The 19,408-nt window shown below is 46.8% G+C and overlaps 1 protein-coding gene across 6 annotated transcripts in view; it reads left to right on the forward strand.

Annotated features, from left to right (window-relative positions):
- The window catches only part of KDM3B (lysine demethylase 3B), a 52,868-nt gene that overhangs the window by 21,557 nt on the left and 11,903 nt on the right, over positions 1-19,408 (forward strand). For 4 of the 6 annotated variants that reach the window (XR_013922809.1, XM_080352955.1, XM_080352958.1 and 1 more), the window contains 9 exons: positions 332-1,574; positions 1,931-2,132; positions 3,403-3,617; positions 5,172-5,324; positions 7,827-7,934; positions 9,508-9,635; positions 10,007-10,286; positions 11,286-11,542; positions 12,216-12,482. Coding sequence is in view for 5 of the 6 variants with exons in the window: in XM_080352955.1 (XP_080209081.1) it covers positions 332-1,574; positions 1,931-2,132; positions 3,403-3,617; positions 5,172-5,324; positions 7,827-7,934; positions 9,508-9,635; positions 10,007-10,286; positions 11,286-11,542; positions 12,216-12,482 (2,853 nt within the window). In the remaining variant the exon portion in view is untranslated. The remainder of the gene's footprint in view (positions 1-331; positions 1,575-1,930; positions 2,133-3,402; positions 3,618-5,171; positions 5,325-7,826; positions 7,935-9,507; positions 9,636-10,006; positions 10,287-11,285; positions 11,543-12,215; positions 12,483-19,408) is intronic. The other 2 variants (XM_080352957.1, XM_080352956.1) reach the window with 2 other exon arrangements.

A 19,408-nucleotide genomic window follows, 5' to 3' on the forward strand; every position in this document is an offset into this window, starting at 1 on the left:
GTTTAAATAACTTGCTTTTCTGTGAATTCTTTCACTTTGTCTTGTGTCTCACTTTTGTTCTGAAGCGTGATAAGACATTAAGTGTTCGTTTTCTCCATATGTCTTTAGTATGTAACGGGCACCATTAGCTCATTAACTTCAATAGCTTGTAGGTAGGAAAAATGAGTCTAGCAGAATTTTTAAAGAAGTTTTGTCATTGTGGATAATTCTGCTGGAAGTTTCTGTTACAGGTGGGTAAGTAGAATGCTAATTGTGCAATAAGATGAGCCAAAGTATTTCTGAATCAAACAGGAATCCTCTGATAGGCTAATGCTTTTACATTTTGTTTTAGAATTCCCGAAATTCACTTTTGGCTTCTTCTGGATTTGGAGTCTCTCTCCCAAGCGCTTCCCAGTCCTCGGTGTTTGGGAGTGGAAGGAACCAATCAAACGGAGTGGTGACTCCAGAAAGCAAGTCTTCTGGGTTTCCTTTCGGCTGTACTGGACCAGAGGCTCAGAAAGACTCTGATCTGTCCAAGAACTTGTTTTTTCAATGCATGTCCCAAAATCTACCTTCTAGTAACTACTTCACGGTCATTTCTGAGAGCTTGGCTGAAGATGCCTCTAGTCGAGACTCGTTCAAGCAGTGTACAGAGAGTGCGGGTGCCGGGATCTGTAAAGGTAAAATAATTTCAGTGGACACTAAGCCAGGAGCCCCGTCTGGCAGTTCTGTGGAGCGGAAGCTGCCTGTGGAGTCCATGCCTACCCTCACTCCGGCCTTTTCACGAAGTCTGTTGAATACTCGCCCCCCAGATAGTCATGAAAACCTATTTTTACAGCCCCCAAAGCTATCAAGAGAGGAACCGTCAAACCCTTTCCTCGCATTTGCTGAGAAAGCAGAACTTAGTCCTTTCAGTGGCTTCGCATCTTCATCTCAGACAGGGGCTTCTACTCCCTCTGCACCTGTGGGTCATAAGGCCACTTCTGGCTGGCCAGAATCGCTCACCTCTGCGGACTCTTCTCTAGCTAAGAAGAAAACCCTGTTTATAACAACTGACTCTTCCAAGATGATCTCCAGTACTCCTGGTTCAGCAGTTGCTGCCAGTGTTCAGAGTCCTTCCGCTATAGGCAATGGCCGCTCCAGCTCACCCACCAGCAACCTGACACAGCCTATTGAGATGCCCACACTCTCCTCCAGCCCTACGGAAGAAAAACCAGCTGTTGGGCCTGGGCAGCAGGACAATCCTCTTCTGAAAACTTTTTCTAATGTGTTTGGCAGACATCCACATGGCTTTTTCTCTTCACAGGCAGAGTTTCCACTGGAGAGCAGAGCCCCTTTTGAAGCTGTGAAAAGGTTCTCTCTAGATGAGCGTAGCTTGACATCCAAACAGGACTCAGACTCCAGTACCAATAGCGACCTGTCTGATCTGAGTGACTCGGAAGACCAGCTGCAGGCCAAGGCTTGTATGAAGGGCATCCCAGACCACCTGATGGCCAAGCTGGGCTCCAGCGCAGAGCGCACCGCTGAGCTGCTGCTGGGGAAGGGGAAAGGGAAGCAAGCCCCGAAGGGCCGGCCCCGCACGGCCCCCCTGAAAGGTGAGGACTTGCGTGAGGGTGTCTTGGAAGCACAGGTGGGTGGAATACTGGAGTGTCTCCTGTGTGACGAACTGTGTGAACCAACCACAGGTGTAAACCTCAATTTATGCTCGTAGGCAGCACACAGGATATTTACAAGGCTAAAGCTTAATGCTCCTTGTCTTCGAATCAACATGTTCACTTTGGGAGATGTTGAAGCATATTTGTCAGGACCTAAGCGTGGTATGCTGCAGACTTGGACAAGCTTAGTGGTTTTGCATGAGTGCGAGCACACAGATGTCTGAAAATATGCTTATTGGGGCCAGCATCCTTTTGCTGTTGCAGTTAACTATGGATTTTTATTTTGCCTCACCCAGTTGGCCAGTCTGTGCTGAAAGATATGAGCAAGGTGAGGAAGCTGAAGCAGTCAGGTGAGCCTTTTCTCCAGGATGGCTCTTGCATCAATGTAGCTCCACATCTGCACAAGTGCCGGGAGTGCCGTCTGGAGCGGTACCGCAAATTTAAGGAGCAAGAGCAGGATGACTCAACTGTGGCGTGTCGCTTCTTCCATTTCCGGAGGTGCTCAAATTCTTCCTTCCTTCATGTGTAGTTTATGTGCAGAGTTTGGACCATGTCCAAGCAGAAAGTAATTATGTTTTACTTATTTAACGTGTTTGGGTGCAATAATGAAGATTTTGAATGTGTTCCATTTCCCTGCATCACCTGACCGGAATTCCCTCACTGGGGCAGGAGGAGCTGATGGTGGAAGGCACAGCCATATGATACTAACCGAGCCTCCGATCCAGCCTCAGGACGTCAAATTTGCCTCGTTGGGTAGAATTTTGCAGAGATAGAATTTTAGTTTGGTCAACAACTAAACATTGCCAGCACAAGGCAAACGTTTGACTAGGTTTTGTTGAGTACAGAACTGTTTTTTAGGAGTAGAACACTGCCTGTGTTTTCTCTGTGTTACATACACGTCTTATGGTTCTTTGACCTGTTACGCTTCTCTTGATCGTCCTTAACTGCCTGTTCTAGCAAGTGCTATGCATCTGTTTAAAAAAATACATATTTGTTCACTTTCTGACGTAAAAAGGATGAAGTGAATTCCTAGTATGTGCCACCCATCCAGTAATGATTATAGCTGCTTCTCTTCCTGAACTCGTTAAAAATTAATCTAGCTCTGAGGTTAAGAGCAAGATTGTTTTTGTTCAAAAATGAAGTTACCTTTAATATTAGCAGGAGACGTTCAGGGTTCTGTAACTTATGTTGTTACACCTTTTACCAAACCAAGAGTAGGAGGATCAAAGCTACCGATAAAACAGTTGTGGCTTGTCTCTGTGGCGAGAGCAGCAGGTGCAGTAAGGGTTTTGTGTGTCTAGTGATGGGAACCGTTAGAGCAAGTGCTAGCGGCCCTAGCCGGAACTGGAATGCTGGTTTACCGAAAGCTGGGGAATAACTTTATCCCAAGTTAAAACAGAGAATGAGAACCATGCACAAGTTTACAAACAACATCGTGCAGCAGCCCATATAAATTAAATTTCGTCATGTCTTTCTATTAGTAGTATAGAGAAATGTGACTTACCAAGCTGTAGCAATTTCCTGCATGTGGAGTTTCCCACCAGCGCTTACTGGGACCTGGGGATTCATTCTGCTGGGTTTTGCGGCTGTTGCCTTTGTGTACCTTATTCTTTGTGTTATTTGGATTTGTATAGTAACTGTACTGGCTGTAGAGTATAGCACTCTAGCTGAAGCCTTTTCCCCCTTTTCTAGGTTTATATTCTGACCTAGATGGCATTATAAGTTAATTAAAGGCAACTTCTCAACTATTCCATCCTGTTTTCTACAGGCTGGTATTTACCCGGAAAGGTATCCTACGAGTAGAGGGTTTCTTGAACCCACAGCAGAGTGACCCTGATGCCATGAGCCTGTGGATTCCTTCCTCCTCCCCTGCAGAGGGGATCGACCTGGAAACTTCAAAATATATCCTGGCCAATGTTGGGGACCAGTTCTGCCAGCTTGTTATGTCAGAGAAGGAGGCAATGATGATGGTGGAGCCACATCGTAAGCTTGGCTTTTGATGTGTTTTTTGCCCGCCTACTCTGTGCAATATGTGTATGGTGCAGTGGAAGACAGTTGCAAGTGTAATAGGATTTCTTGTCAAAGTGCTTCTCCTTTTCTTCCAAGGAGAAGGGTATATTCACTTCTTTGGGGTGTAATTGTGGGAGCACCATTGGGATTTTTCTTTTGGATCAGTGCAACATTACTACCAAGGAAGCCAATGGTAACTTCCCCAGGCGTTTCTAAATTATTTTTCGATAAATAAATGCAGAAATAAGCTGACCCATTTTCCTAAAAAAATAGAAATAAGTCCAGAACACTTATCACACTGACCAGCTATGCTTTAATGAGCAGCTTTTCTTACATATTCCGTTGCTGTTGTGCTCCAGGGACATCACGTAAAAGCTCAGGATCCTCTAGAGGGGAGCAGCACCTGCAGAGGCTCAGCTGAGCAAATAGTTGCCAGCGTTGCTACTATAAGGGATTTAGAAGAAATTTCCTGGAGGTATCCAGTTCAGCCTATTGCATGGATAGCGCTGACTAGCTGGTCTTTTCCCTTTAGCTTCTGGAATGTACGGGGGCAGACACGTGAAGAGGACTTGCCCTTCCTCAGCAAACATGCTGGTTTAGAATCACAGAATCCCAGAGTGTCAGGGGTTGGAGGGCCCTGGAAAGCTCATCCAGTGCAATCCCCCCATGGAGCAGGAACACCCAGATGAGGTTACACAGGAAGGTGTCCAGGCGGGTTGGAATGTCTGCACAGAAAGAGACTCCACAACCCCCTGGGCAGCCTGGGCCAGGCTCTGACACCCTCACCCCAACAAGTTGCTTCTCGTATTCAAGTGGAACCTCCTGTGTTCCAGTTTGCACCCATTGCCCCTTGTCCTGTCCCTGGTTGTCACCAGCAGAGCCTGGCTCCATCCTCCTGACACTGCCCCTTTCCATATTGATCCCAGGAATGAGTCCCCCCTCAGTGTCCTCTTGTCCAGCTCCAGAGCCCCAGCTCCCTCAGCCTTTCCTCACACGGGAGATGCTCCACTCCCTGCAGCATCTTGGTGGCTGCGCTGGACTCTCTGCAGCAGTTCCCTGTCCTGCTGGAGCTGAGGGGCCACAACTGGACACAATATTCCAGGTGTAATCCAAAGAGTTAACAGTCATCTAATTAGTGAAGCTTAATATACATTCTTTGTAGTTTTATAAGTTCATATTATTTGTTCTTAAAACTGGCAGAAGTTTTCTAATTTTGCTGTAATTTGTAAGTGCTTTTTGAAATTCAGTTTCTACAGAACTCTCTAAGGTGCTCCATTTCTTTGGTAGTGGGTGCATTTTGGGGCTTGACTTCAGCCACTCTTAGAAATGGGGATTTTAATAGCATTGCAAGACTAGCAACTCCGAAAATGTGTCTCTGGATGTAAAAAAGTATGTGCTTCTGTACTCTAACCTCAGGTCACGTTTCTGTGCATTTTTTTTAATCAATGTTACTGTCATGTTGCCAAATGAGGTGGGAGAAATGCAAAACATTAAAGCAATAGTTCCTAATCTTCCTTCTCTTTATAGAGAAAGTGGCATGGAAGCGAGCAGTGCGTGGCGTGAGGGAAATGTGTGATGTGTGCGAGACAACGCTCTTCAATATTCATTGGGTTTGTCGCAAGTGTGGCTTTGGGGTCTGTCTGGACTGTTACCGGCTGAGGAAGAATCGTCCCCGCAGCGGTGAGTCCTGGCTTGTTCGGCTTTTCTGTATCTCTGAACTGGCCGCTTCCCGTGGGGGCAGCTTCTGGGAGGTGGCTGAAGGTTTTGGGGGAGAGTTGGTGAGTGTCAGCTTGGGAGGCTGGAGGGCTGGAGCTTGGGCGCTACTGTCTCATGTGCTGCTTTTCAGGTCTTCATTTCCTTAGATGCCTGTGTTTTATCTCTTGGTTAGGATTTGGCTGTGTACTGGGACAGCCTTCTGGATACCTCCACCTTTTCCTCAGAGAGTATACAAGAAAAATTAAGTAGTATCTTAACGGTTCAGAACCGTCATGAAATGAAGTAGTAAGCAGACATGGCAGAGAACTCCTTTCTGTAACAAAGAATTAGATTGGAAAGGTGTTTTTTTTTTATTACTTGATGCACTAGTGTTTGTAATTCAGGAAAAAGTTCAGTAAGTTCAGTTTCTAATGGATAGAGGCACATTGTGCTTACAAAAGTGAATACCTGGTGGCTTTTTAATGTATTTTACAGTATTGAGATTCCGTTGGTAGCATGGGTGTGGACAATGGACAGACTTACTGAGTGTAAGGCTGTTAGTGACAGTTACATTATTACATGGAGCAGATGTGCAAGATACTGGATGGTAATAAGTGTGAGTACTGCTGTCTATTCATTATTATAAAGGTGCCAGAGAACACTGCATGTATCATAAAAGCAATGTGTTTTGAGTTTTTTTCATAGATAGAGTCGCCTATTTTTGTATCATATTTATGGGTTAATCCCAGTAGGCAGCCAGTTGCTCACTCCTCACAGCAATGGAGCTGGGGAAGGAGGAACGGAAGAGCAAAAGCAAGAAAACTTGTGGGTCAAGATAAAAGATGTTTAATAGGCAAAGGAGAAATAGAAGAAAAGAAAAAGAAACCAAACCAGAGCGAGCGCTGCAAGGGGAGCGCTGCAAGGGGAGCGCTGCAAGGGGAGCGCTGCAAGGGGAGCGCTGCAAGGGGAGCGCTGCAAGGCGAGCGCTGCAAGGCGAGCGCGCGCGCCGCCCGCGGGGGAGCAGCCCAGCAGGTGTCCCGGCAGCAGGCGGCTGCCCCGGCAGTTCCTGCGCTCTGCTCTCGTTGCTGACGCGGCTCATGTGGCCTGATCAGCCCCGTCTCAGCCCCGTGTTCGCCGCGGCCCGTGGGCTGGCGGGGCGGGGGAGGAGCGCGGGAGACCTGGATGCCGCAGCTCCAGCCGCGCTGGGGCGTCAGCACCGCGTTGCTCGCAGGTCTAGAGCAGCACCGCACCAGCCGCTGGGAATAAAGTTAACTCCATCCCAGCCAGCCCCAGTATGATAGTGAAGCCCATGAAATTACTGCCAGAATACACCAGAAGAGAGCATAATGATCTTTTGAGATCATTCTTTAAGATGATCAGCCAGTGTACAAGGGAAATAGTTGAAAGTAAGTAGAATGGGGTTTCTTGTATCTGGTACTGTACGTGTTTGGAAGAAACATTTGGGTCTGAATATATCACTGACAGAATGTGGTATAAAGATGTCCATGGTTCAAGGGCAATAGTCTCTTAAGCCACTTTTCTTCTCACAGCAAGGAAATAAATAGAATAACCCAGCCTGTGCCAGGTAAAAATGAAGATATGTCGTGGGCATATGAGAAGTTTTTACTCACTGCTGTTCAGAGGAGGACCGATATTTTACAATGTCACATTAAAGCATGTGTGTGTATATAGTGCTTCTCAATGATGTCTTCCTGAAAACAGTATTGTAATTATGGTTTATTAATCAAGTGTGAAATTTTGGAATGGGCCAAAATGTAGAACCAAGGTATTATTTACATACAACTACTTGTCTCAAGGGGCTTCTGAACTTTGTGCTGTAGAAACAACTTATGCAGGTACCAGGTCTAGAGGACCCTTAAATAAAGTTTTATGTGGTCCTTCTCATATTCTACCCCACTCACCCTTCCTACCCCCTTCCTTTTTAAAGAAAGAGAACGACATGCAGTTTATGCAGCTTCAGATTTGTAGGCCTAACTTGGTTTAAAATGTGAAGAATTAGAAATTAGTCAGACTACTTTCCATGCTATTAATTTGCTGCTTGTTAGCTTTGTAGGTAGATACACGGTCAGGAGAGCGTAGCTTCCTCTTCCTGGAACTGACCTGCAGATACTTCTTGTTGAAAAAGCTTGGAAGGCAATGACAAGAAGAGACAGACTCACTCTTTAACTTAGGAAAGCATAATGAGAACAAGAGCGTGATATGTAGAAATTGAGGCTAGAAGCCAAGATTTAGGTGACCGAAAAGAACAAGCTACTAGAGATGAAAGGAAAATTACTGTAGTGGTTTTATAATCTGAAGAGGCAAAGTTGTTGCTGTAGGTCCTGTTCTAATGGTCTGTATTTATAGCCTGTTTCTGAGATCATCAGGTTAATCCTCTGCACTGTAAAGAACCTAAAGGAACAATATTGATGCAGAAACATTCTGTCTTTTATATAAAATTTTACTTGTTTTATGTCTTTCTTCCAGAGACAGAGGAGATTGGTGATGAGGAAGTCTTCTCATGGCTGAAGTGTGCAAAGGGTCAGTCTCATGAACCTGAGAATCTTATGCCGACGCAGATAATTCCTGGTGCAGGTAATGCTTGAAACATGAAAGGAAAGAGAAAAGTTCCTATTTTTGTCTCAGTTCTGAGCAAGCAAGTGGAAAAAACACTAAGATGGTTGGTGTTCCAGCTGATAACTTTTCTAGCATAGACGTAGAGGAGACCTGAACTTGCTACAGCAGAAGGGTTGAAGAGAAGGTAACCCAAGTAAGGTCAAGCTGTGGGTTTGAAGTGAACACGCTTCTGATACTAGCTGTGACTTCTTCTGCCCAGCTGTTCTTAGTTGTATCCATAAATTTGGTTAACTTGCAAGAAAGATCTTTTTCTGTTGGCGAGAGGGAAAGTATGTGGTCAGTGCTGAGCATTTATTTGACTTGTTTACATAACTGGTCCTGAAGATCATAGAATCATAGAATGATTTGGGTTGGAAAGGACCTTTAAAGATCATCTATTCCAACTTTTCACATCTTTCACTAGAGCAGGTTGCTCAAAGCCTCATCCAGCCTGGCCTTGAACATTTCCAGGGCTGAGGCATCCACAACTTCCATGGGCATCTTGTTCCAGTGTCCCACCACCCTGACTGTAAACAACTGTCTTCCTTATGTGCAATCCAAACCCGCTCTTTTTCAGTTTAGAACCATTGCCCCTTGTTCTGACACTGCAGGCCCTGCTCAGGTTCCTCGGGTGGTCTCAGACCTGACACTGGTGAAGCCCCGCCTGAAGCGCTGTGCAGTTTTGGCTGCCCCTGTGCAAGGACTTGGGTCCATTAGAGGGTGGCCAGAGGAGGGCGACAAGACAGTGAAAGGTCTCGAGGACAAGACTCACTCGTTTGGTTCAGCTTGGAGAAGAGAAGACTGAGGGGGGAGCTCATCGCCGTCTGCACCTTCCTCATGGGGGGCAGCAGAGGGGGAGGTGACCAGTGGCAGGACATGGGGAGTGGAATGGAGCTGCGACAAGGGGAGTTCAGATTGAACATTAGGAAAAGGTTCTTTGCTGAGAGGGTGGTTGGTCACTGGAACGGGCTCCCCAGGGAAGCGGTCACATATAAGTGGTTCCATAAAAGCCTGGCCAACTTGTTGTGAAAGACTCTCAAGCCCTGCTTGGGCAGGTGAATCTCATCAGCTCCCAAGAGACCTGGCTTCTCAAAGGTCAATTTCGTGATCAGAGAAGTAAAACCCTGAGTATGGCACCAGCCATGCAGCCAGGTGTTCACCCGGTCAGCTTGATACCTCCTTCCTCTTACTGGAAGGACAGGGAAGAACACCACCTGTGCTCCAGATCCTTTCAGCATTGCTCCAAGAGATATGTTGTCTCTCTTGATGGTTTGAAGTTGCCTCATTGCAGTATCATTGGACCCGACATGTAACAGCAGGAGCAGATGATAATCTGTAGGACTTGCCAGGTTTGACAGCCTCTTAGTGACGCTGCGCTGTTGGTACGGTCCTCTACGCTGTTCAGAGGGAAGTGTCTCGTTATAGCATGTGATCTTAAAGATACTTGGCAGTAATACTAAAAAACCCTGCCTCTCTGAATATATATTATAAGTAAGGCCTTGTTTTTGTATTTCTTTACATGGGATATTAAAGATTTTAACTTTATTTCTAGCGCTTTACAATATTGGAGACATGGTTCATGCAGCACGAGGCAAATGGGGTATTAAAGCCAACTGTCCATGTATTAGCCGGCAGAACAAATCGGTGTTGAGACCAGCTGTCACTAATGGAATATCACAGGTATGGAATTTGAGGCTGAAATTACCGTGCTTGACATCACATTTTTGAGATCTGTTAAAATGTTAGACTCTAGAGCAGTTCTGTTACTGCTCACATAAAAAAGTCCTCTTGTAAAAAAAGAAATTGAAAAGTCTGGGCTTGTGTTGAAGATGACGTGGTAAGAATTCACACCACAGTGCAAGGTCTCACGTACCTGGAGAAGCAGCTCCTGGACTCTGCTGGTACATAAGCGTAAAGGAATTCTACTGTACAGTTAAAGCAAATGAAAAAGAGAACCAACAAACCCAAATGCATGATATAACTGATATGTCTCCCGAGTTGAACTTTTCCCTTTATTCGACATTTGCCAGGTGTTTACATTTTTGTTTTAGCTTCCAGCTGTAAATCCTAGTGCGCCAGTCTCTGGGAACGAGAGCACCTTTTCCACTGGAGCAGGGACAGCAGGAGTGGGGCAACCAGAAGTGGACGCTGTTCCAAAATCTGAAGCAACTGATGGTAGGATAGAAGAATCTGCAAAAACGGAGACGTCACCAGCGAATAACACTGGTGAAATAAAGAGTAACAGAGCCCTTTGTCCAGAAACAGCTCCATCATCGGCCTTACACTGGCTTGCGGATTTAGCAACGCAGAAAGCAAAAGAAGAAACAAAAGGTGAGCAGAAGACATGCCCTCTGGGGTTGGAATTAAAAGAGGAATGATGGCATACTGCTTGGTTGCTATTCTTTGCGAGAGTGCCTAGCCCTAAATAGAAGAGAACGTGGTCATTTTTCTTCCTTCGCCTCTTAGAAACAGGTTTCTTTTACAGGCTTCGCAATACACAGAGCTGGGAAGATGCTGATACAGCTGAAGATGAAAATACTGTCTTGTCACTCTCCGTTTATTTCTGTACCAGTTCTTGTATTTATTTTCTAAGTAATAAGCAGCTGGTATTCTGATGCAAAATGATAGTAATTACTTTCAGATGCAGCTTTGTCACTTTATAACTATTGAAGTAAATAAAACTGTTTTGTTTGCCACATGAAGAGTGTATTTCCAAAAAACTGAGAGAGTGGAGTCTGCTTTGGAGGGTCTGATGAAAGCTTAGAACTTAGAACTTCTCCAGTAGCCGATAGTTTGAGTGTGATTCTCCGTCGGAACACACCGCCCGGTCGTCAGGCAGCGTGACTGACGCAAGGCTCGTTCCGGTCCGTATGTCTAGCAGGAGCTGTTCTATATGTCAGAGTTAACTGGTCATGACTCTCTAGATTCGCAGGGCTCAGTCACTGAAACGTTTTGACCAGGGTTAAAATTTGAAATATTTCATAGTGAAACAATTCAGAAAGTCAAAGAAATATTTTTTGAATCTGTTACAAAGTTATGGTTTCTTGTGTATCAAACACTTTCAGGTCAAATCTCCCATGTTACTCAAAATTTAACGGCATACTAAGGGTAAAATCTGTGTGAAGTATATGATGTCTTTAATTCCTTTTGAGGTGCTCCATTCACTGTTGCAGTGATAATATACCTTTACCACAAGACTTGGTCAATATCCTATTTAATACAAGAGCAGATAATTGCAGAGTACTTTGTGATAATTTGAACGTCACCATTTTTTTTTCTCTTTTTTTGTTGCTTTTTTCCCCTCCTCTAATGTTGATATTTGTCTTGCAGAGTCGGGATCACTGAGGTCAGTGCTTAATAAAGAATCCCATTCACCCTTTGGACTGGATTCATTCAACTCCAGCACCAAGATTTCCCCACTAACCCCAAAGCTGTTTAACAGCCTCTTGTTGGGCCCAGTGACATCTACCAACAAAGCTGAAGGCTCCAGTCTCAGAGATCTGCTACACACAGGGCCAGGAAAGCTTCCTCAGGTCCCGTTAGACGCAGGAGTCCCCTTTCCTCCGGTCTTTTCTGCAGCTTCTACGGTAAATAATTTTGTTTTCCTTCAATGCGAACAATGATGCAGTTAGTGCTTATCTTCTGTTGAATATATGAAATATATTTAGTGTCTTAAGTATCTTACCATAGGCAAGGCCTCTAGGCAGGCCTTTAAAAAAAAGAAGCACACGATTTAAGATTGTGTCGTTAATCTCTTGTGAATGTTGAACATCCCTTGTTGAGCGTGGACGCCACAACCAGAGCGGCTGTCTGCCAGCGGCTCTGTTGACGTTCTGCGTACAGGAAGCACTTTCTCCTCTCTGTCAGTATTTACTTAACGCTCCCGTGTTCATCAGCTTACCTGTGCCAGGGTTGAATTCACTTTCTTAGTAACAGATAATGGGAAATAGAGTTGAGATATGAAGTTAAGAAAGTATGAACCATTTTTGCCATTAAAGTAGCAGAGTTTAGATCACTTAAGTTTTCTATTCCATGACTGTTTACTATAGCATTTTTCTGATTAGCCTCTAGGAGGTCATTTTAAGTTTGTTATAAATCAGGGCCATAGCTGTTTCTGTTCTTACTGGATACATGCCTGTCACTGACCTGATGTGTTTACTGTTGCAAGATGTCTATGACTAAAATCTGAATGAGAGCAGATATGCATTAATGTGTGTGCTGTTGCAAGATTAAACTTACCTCTGGATTCACATCTTCTAGGGGGCCAAAGGTAAAGCCAGCCTGCCTAACTTCTTAGACCATATCATTGCTTCTGTGGTGGAAAATAAGAAGACATCCGATGCTGCCAAAAGAGCTAGTAATTTAGCCGATACACAGAGGGAGGTGAAGGAAATGGTAATGGGCTTAAATGTGCTGGATCCACACACTTCCCACTCTTGGCTCTGTGATGGTAGACTGCTTTGCCTTCATGATCCTAGCAACAAAAACAACTGGAAGATCTTCAGGGAGTGCTGGAAACAAGGCCAGGTGGGTGACAACAAATAGCCAACTCTTACTGTTGATAAGTATCCTGAAAATTTAACCTGTGCCTTGGTTATTGACAAGTCCACTCAGACTTTAGCCAGTTGCTCCTGAGTGAATATGATGAATAAAGATTTCAACTGTAGCACTATAAACAGGGGACACAGTGGCCCTGCCCACCCCAGGCTGTACTGACTCGAGCCCCTGTGCCCTTGCACGCTGAGCTTTTCTCAGCTTACCGGTGTGAGGGTGTTTGCAGTGACAGTGTCTGTAGCTGGGGTGTGGTGCGTGCTGAGCCTGTGCTGCTGCAGCCCAGTAGTGAATCCACTATGATTCTCTGCACGCATCCTGGCGTCTAGCCTGTACTTGATGCTTTGTAGCCTCAGCAAAAGGTCCGTTCCTTCCAGCTGCAGCATGTGCAAGAATAAAAGTACCGTGTGCAGTAATTTGTGCTGAGTTTCTGCTGAAATTTATGGGTGTACTTGATGCAGTGTCTCATCATGAGCTTACAGCCTGTGTGAGCCCAACTATTGTTTTGAACTCAGCATCTCATGTATTGAGCACTCTCCTGGTTTGTCTGAGGGGTCATCAGACTCTTAGGCCTTGAGTGAAGAGACTGGTCCTTAGACCTGCTGCCAGCATAGCCACTTGTCCGGGCCTCGACCTGCAGCGCTGCAGCTTAGACTTCTCCAGAGTCCTTAAGACTGGCCTGGTCAGACAAGCTGAATCTTAAAAAATGGAGGCGTAGCTGCTGCTGCAGGGGAAGCGCACCCGTAGCTCTAACAGAATATCGTGCCCATCAGTGGTCAAACTGTGCTCTTGGCACTTGGTTCTGCAACTACACCTGACACCGTTACCTTCACTGAGGGCTCAGAATTGAGACCCTTGGTGCTAGGCAGTTATGTGCCTCATCATCTTTTCTGGGGAGGTCCTTGTCAGCTGTCCTGTTGGCACAGTGCGAACGCTCTTGGCACTCGCATTCCATACGTATTTGTGATTGCTCACAAGACATGCGGACTGCTGAGCTGTAGTGGAGGGACAGATCAGGCTGCACGTTCGTCTTTTGGCACTCAGAGTCCGTTCCTGCCAGAAGTACAGTACTTTTCAGTTAAGTTTAGTGTGTCCTATGGGACTGCACAAGCATAACTGACATGTAGCCATGAGGACCGTGGCACCACCAACCTCAGAGTTCCCATTTCTGACTCCTCTAGTCAGCTCCTAATGGGTGGAAGAGGCTGCTGGGCAGCACACTCTCGCCTGCCTGCCTGGGCACTCAGCTGGCTGTTGGTATTGCCAGCGTTCCCCCAACGGCAGTTATCTTCCTGTCCTGGTTTTTTTGAAGTGCACAAGAGTCCCTTTTAATTTTTTATTTTTTTTTTTTTAACCTATTGCATCTTTCTAATTTATGAGGGATTTCAGATCATTCTTTTGCAGTGCTGTGTTGTCAGTCATTTGCCTGACTTGGCAAAAGCTCCTTAGTTTCTGGTCAGTATACTCTGATAATTTTCTCAGCCCTCTCTGTCAGCAATTAATACTGTCTCTCCAAGGAGGATCCTAAATATTTTGGGAATACTTACAAAAGATGTGCTCGCCACTTCCTCTGCACGTGAGACTGGTTAATCACCAGGTACCAGATGCTGCACGTGCCCCTGGGGTTCTTCACTGTTACTGAATCCCAGAGATGGGATTACTGCTCTCCGGGCAGAGGCTCTGGCCACAACTGCTGTGCTCATGTACTGTTGTGATGCTCTGTTTTAGGCTTCGGTCTAGGATGTGCTGTCGATGCTTTTGGATGACTTTATCATCCAGAGGACTCCTTGCATGGCAAGTCCCTTGCTCAGTCAAGGATTCTCCAGTGATGTTGCACTCACTTGAGTTTCCTGCTGAAATGTGGAAAGCGATCTACCTGAACCTCTCTCATTCCCACACAAGAGAGGAGGTAATGCAGGCAGGCATCGCTGTCTTGACAAGGCTATTCTAAACAGAATTCATTCGCGCACAGATTCCCTCCACAAGCGCTGCTCTGTGGCAGCTCTCTCCTGGCTGACATCCTCCTGTACATCCCAGCTGCACCTTTAAAAGTGAGGTCAAGAACATCAATTCCACCACCATCTTCCCCTTCCCGTTCTCTGGGCTGGAAAAGGTTAGTTTGGAAAAAACCTCTTAGCTTAATGTTTGGATAACGAATGCCATGCTTCCAGTGTCATGCAGAAAGAGCAACATTTTTCAAGTCCTTTGTCTTAGAAATTGTCAGAAATCAGTTAAACTCTATCCTATCACAGAATTTTCTGGGAGACCGCAGGATTATTTCTTTCTGAAGCCGTTCTTCAAGAGCATTTTGCTCTCCTGAACATGGTACTTGCTCATCTGGTGATACTGTGAGGATTCTCATCCTACAGCAACCTGTTCTTTTCTGAATTGTCATGCTAGGCTTTCTCTTCTTTGCCGATGCTGAAGATTTGGGGTGTTGTTGAAGGTTTTTGTTTTTTCCCTGCAATCTGAGAGCAGATCTGGCAGGAAATGCCTACCAGCCAAGTCTACTAGGTGTCCCTTTATCTTGCAGCTCTAGCTGTGTTCTTCGCTAGAGAGAGCATTTTCTTTCTTACATGAGAAATTCTCTGCTCAAAAGCTGTAAGGGTTCTGCTAGCTTAAGTAGGGGGTTTTTTTAATTGTTGTGTTCAAGTGGTCAAGGGAATACAGCAGGGATCAAAATCTGTCGCTGTTTTCCTGGGCTGAAGAAGACTAGTTTATTCATCAGTTTGAAGTCTACCTGGCGGCAGTTTCTGCCCATCCTGTGAAAGGTACTGTTATTTTACTCCTCATCCATGATCACTAGGTTTTTGTAGAATGTGCTTAAAACCTTTCCATTGCCTTGATGTTACAGTTCCTGCTGGGATCAGGGAATGTATTTAAACATGGGATCAGTGTATCTGCTCTGTCATCTTAGGAGCTTTGCTGCTTCTTAGGGTCTTGCATTTGGGACACAGTCAAAAGACTGACGAAGCTTGTCTGTCCCTCAGACATTGACCCTGTGCTGCTCTTCTGTATCGGCATGAACAATACCACCTCATATGGCGACTTGAACAGTATCAAGAGTGACTGTGGTGGTCAAGGCCGTGGAACCCAGGTGGTTTTCTTAATCCTGCTGATGAGGAGTAGAGGGGTGGAATTGTCCTGCATGTCATCCATTGTTTCTGCAGAGGGTTTCAACAAGAAGACTTTTGGTTTTGTGGTCATGGGAGCCTCTTTGAGGATTGAGGACTGCTTAGAAGAGATGAGATCCATCTAAGTGGGGCAGAAACATCTTTGCCAACAGTCTGACCAACCTGATTAGGAGACCTGTGAGCCAGGAACAGCAAGGGATGAGAGAGTATGACCGGTGATCAAGAAAGGAAGTGGTTCATTGGGTTGTCAAGCCAGCAGTGTGGGGTGATATGAACAGGAGAAATCTCATACCCCGAGGAACAGGGGTGAAAGGTGTCCACCTCAGGCATATGTGCATAAGTAAGCAACTGTGTGCATCACAGTGTTGTGAGGAAAGCTCTCGTATCGCTTCTGGGAAATCAGCCTGACTGGGTGTCTTCCTGAAGTGCCTGTGCAGGAATGCATGCAAGGAGCTAACAGGAGGAATTAGCGTGCGGCTGTGTGGCCACAATCTCATCGGTATAATGGAGAAGTGGCGGGATAGCTTATGCAGCTGTAATGAAGCCGTGTGTTCACATTTCCTGTGCCAAATGGGGCCATCCCGATATCTGCTGGAGGAACAACACAACAGGTCACAAGCACTCCTGGGGTTTTCTGGAGAGCATTGATGGCAATGTCCTGACACAGCTGATAAAGGAGACAACTAGGGAAGGGTGCTCTGCTGGACCTCATGCCTACGCACAAGGAAGAACTGGTTGTTATGTGAAGGTAGGGGGCAGCTTTGGCTGCAGTGACGATCAGATGGTAAGGTTTGTCTCAAGATCCTGAAAGGAGGGAGCAAAACAAGCAAAATCACAAGCCTGGGCTTCAGGAGAGCAGACTTTGACCTTTTCAGATATCTGCTTGGAAGAATCCTATGCGATATGGTCCTGAAGAGAAGAGAGACTTGAGAATGCTGGTTGAGTCATGCTTAACCTGCCTTGTAGCCTCCTGTGATGAGACGAGCGGCTTGGTGGATGAGGGGAGAGCACTGGATGTCTTTTATGTTAACTTCAGTAAGGCTTTTGACACTGCGACAGCGTCATCAGGCGGACCAATGGAGTACAGACTAGATAAGCAGAGGGGGGGATGGATCTAAAACTGACCGAAATGCCGCACTCAGAGGGTTGTGGTTGCAGTCACTGGTGCTGTACCACAGGGAGCTGGTATTGGGCTGAATGCTGTTTAACCTGTATGGGACAGAACTTACACATCCTCACCAGCTTTGCAGACGATACAAAACTGAGAAAGAACGGCCGATACACTTGCGTGGTTGTGCTGCTATTCAGAGGGACCCGGACAGGATCGAGAGTTGGACCAAGAAGAATCTTACGATGTTCGGCAAAGGAAAACGTGAAGCCCGCACCTCGGGAGCAGCGGCGCCCTGCAGCAGCGCGGCCAGCGGGGGTGGCTGTGTGCGGAAGAACCTTGGGGCCCTGGTGGACAAGGAGGTGACAGAGCCAAGGATGTATCCTTGTGACAAAGGACAGTGGCATCCGGGGCTGCATCAGGAAGAGTGTTGTCAGCAGGCAACGGGCAGTGCTCCTGGTCCTTCCCCTCTGCTTGGAACTGGTGGAGATCTCCCCGGAGCGCTGTGTCCAGCTCCGGGCTCCCCAGTACAGGAACGATTTGGACTTAGTGGAGCAGTCCAGCGAAGGGCCACGAAGATGGTGAAGGGACTGGAACATCTTTCATGTGAAGAGAGGCTGAGAGAGCTGGGACTGTTCACCCTAGAGAAGAGGAGGCTTGGGAGAGTGTGGAGGGGAAATCTTATCAACGTGTGTGAATTCCTGAGGAGAGGGAATGAGGAGGAGGGAGCCCACTGACGAGAGAAGATGCAGTGGGCACAAACTAAAACCCCGGTTCTCGGTGTGAGGGCCGTCCCTTCCAGCCCGGTTCTCGGCGTGAGGGCCGTCCCTTCCAGCCCGGTTCTCGGTGTGAGGGCCGTCCCTTCCAGCCCGGTTCTCGGTGTGAGGGCCGTCCCTTCCAGCCCGGTTCTCGGAGTGAGGGCCGTCCCTTCCAGCCCGGTTCTCGGAATGAGGGCCGTCCCTTCCAGCCCGGTTCTTGGTGTGAGGGCCGTCCCTTCCAGCCCGGTTCTCGGTGTGAGGGCCGTCCCTTCCAGCCCGGTTCTCGGTGTGAGGGCCGTCCCTTCCAGCCCAAATGATTCTTTGGGGTTCTTTTGCTTGCCTTTTTTTTTTCTGATGGTGACAGGAGTAAAGTAACAACCCTTTTTTGTTTTCTTAAACCTCACTGTTCTGGAGTTGAGGTCTCATTGCTGCCTTCTAGAATGTAAGGACTATGTTGTGTTATATTGGAAAACCAAGGCCATTTCTGTTATCCCCAAAGTTGCCCTTTTTTTGCCCCCTCTATTCATTTCCGAATGAAACGTTGTCCTCCCTTTAGGGACTGAAGTGGGTACTCGTTCTGGTAGAGGCCATTGGGCAATGCAGGTGAAGCAGTGGTTCGTTAGCAGCGTATTTTAGAGCAGCATGGCTCGGGAGCTGCTTGTCTACAGCTCTGTGAGCTCTGCCTGATGTGTTGATACTGCTAGAACATCCAGGGGCGTTTGTGCTCCTCAGGGTTCTGCTGAGCTCTTCACGTGAATAAACCCAAGATCCATCTTCAGATCTTTGTTAAGATATAGAGCACAGCTTGGAATTGATTCGAACTTGTATAGACTCTACTTCGTACTTCTTTTCCTTTTCTTTCAAGTCTTGTAACCGTCTGTAGGGATTGCAAGGTGAGAGGAGCTGCCAAGGCCTGGGCCAGTGCTGGGAGGGTTGTCCAGTTTGCCTTTCCCTGGTATTGTTGGTTTAGCAAACAGCTTGAGCATTTACGGGGAAAGGCCACTCAAATCTGGAAGGTATATACATGGATAGCCGAGGCATCTTAAAACCCCTTTTGCAAGTGAGGAGTCACTTTTCTGCTACTTGGTTTTGTACTAGGGAATTAATGGTGATCCGCGATTATACCTAAAGAATGAGTGAAATAGTTTAAAAATTCATATTGGATATGAAAATTTATTATGAGAAAGCTTTACTACAAATGCTGTTTCTTGTGGTAGTTGCATTTGTGCTTAAAAAAGGGAGAGGCGGTGGGATTCAACACCCGCGGTCCGGCACAGGCGGACAGACCGCAGCTGGCTCCGGCACACCGGCCGCGCTCTCGCTCCTCAACGGGGCGGGGAGGAAATGAGGTGGAAAAGCTTGTGGGTCAAAATAAATGCAGGGAGATCACATAGTGATTGCTGTCAGATTCAATTTGTGGAAAAGTAATTGAATTTATTGCCAATTAAAACCAGAGTAGGATGGTGGGGAATAGAGACAAAGCTAACAACACCTTACGCCACCCATCCCTCCTTCTTTCTAAAGGCTCAACTGTATTCCTTCCCCCCCAGCTCTTGTACCGCAGCGGCGCAGGGGGCACGGACAGTGACAGGCGTTGTGGTCAGCTCATAACTCCTCATCTCCGCTGCTCCTTCCTCCTCGCGCTGCTCCCCTGCTCCAGTCGGGTCCCTGCGCAGGACGCTGCCCTGGGCGCTGCTCCCCCCGAGCTCCACGGGCTGCGGCTGCCCCCAGAGCGTCTCCCCTGCGCGGGCTGCACCGCGGGCACCTGCTCCCCGGGGCCGTCCATGGGCTGCAGGGCAGCCGCCTGCCGTCGCCATGGTCTCTTCTGTAGACCACCTTCTCCCCCTCCTTCACTGACCTCAGTGTCCGCAGAGTTGTTTCTCGTACTTTGTTTCCTCCCCC

This window comes from Nesoenas mayeri, assembly GCF_963082525.1.
Source record: "Nesoenas mayeri genome assembly, chromosome: 14".
Lineage (NCBI taxonomy): Eukaryota > Metazoa > Chordata > Aves > Columbiformes > Columbidae > Nesoenas > Nesoenas mayeri.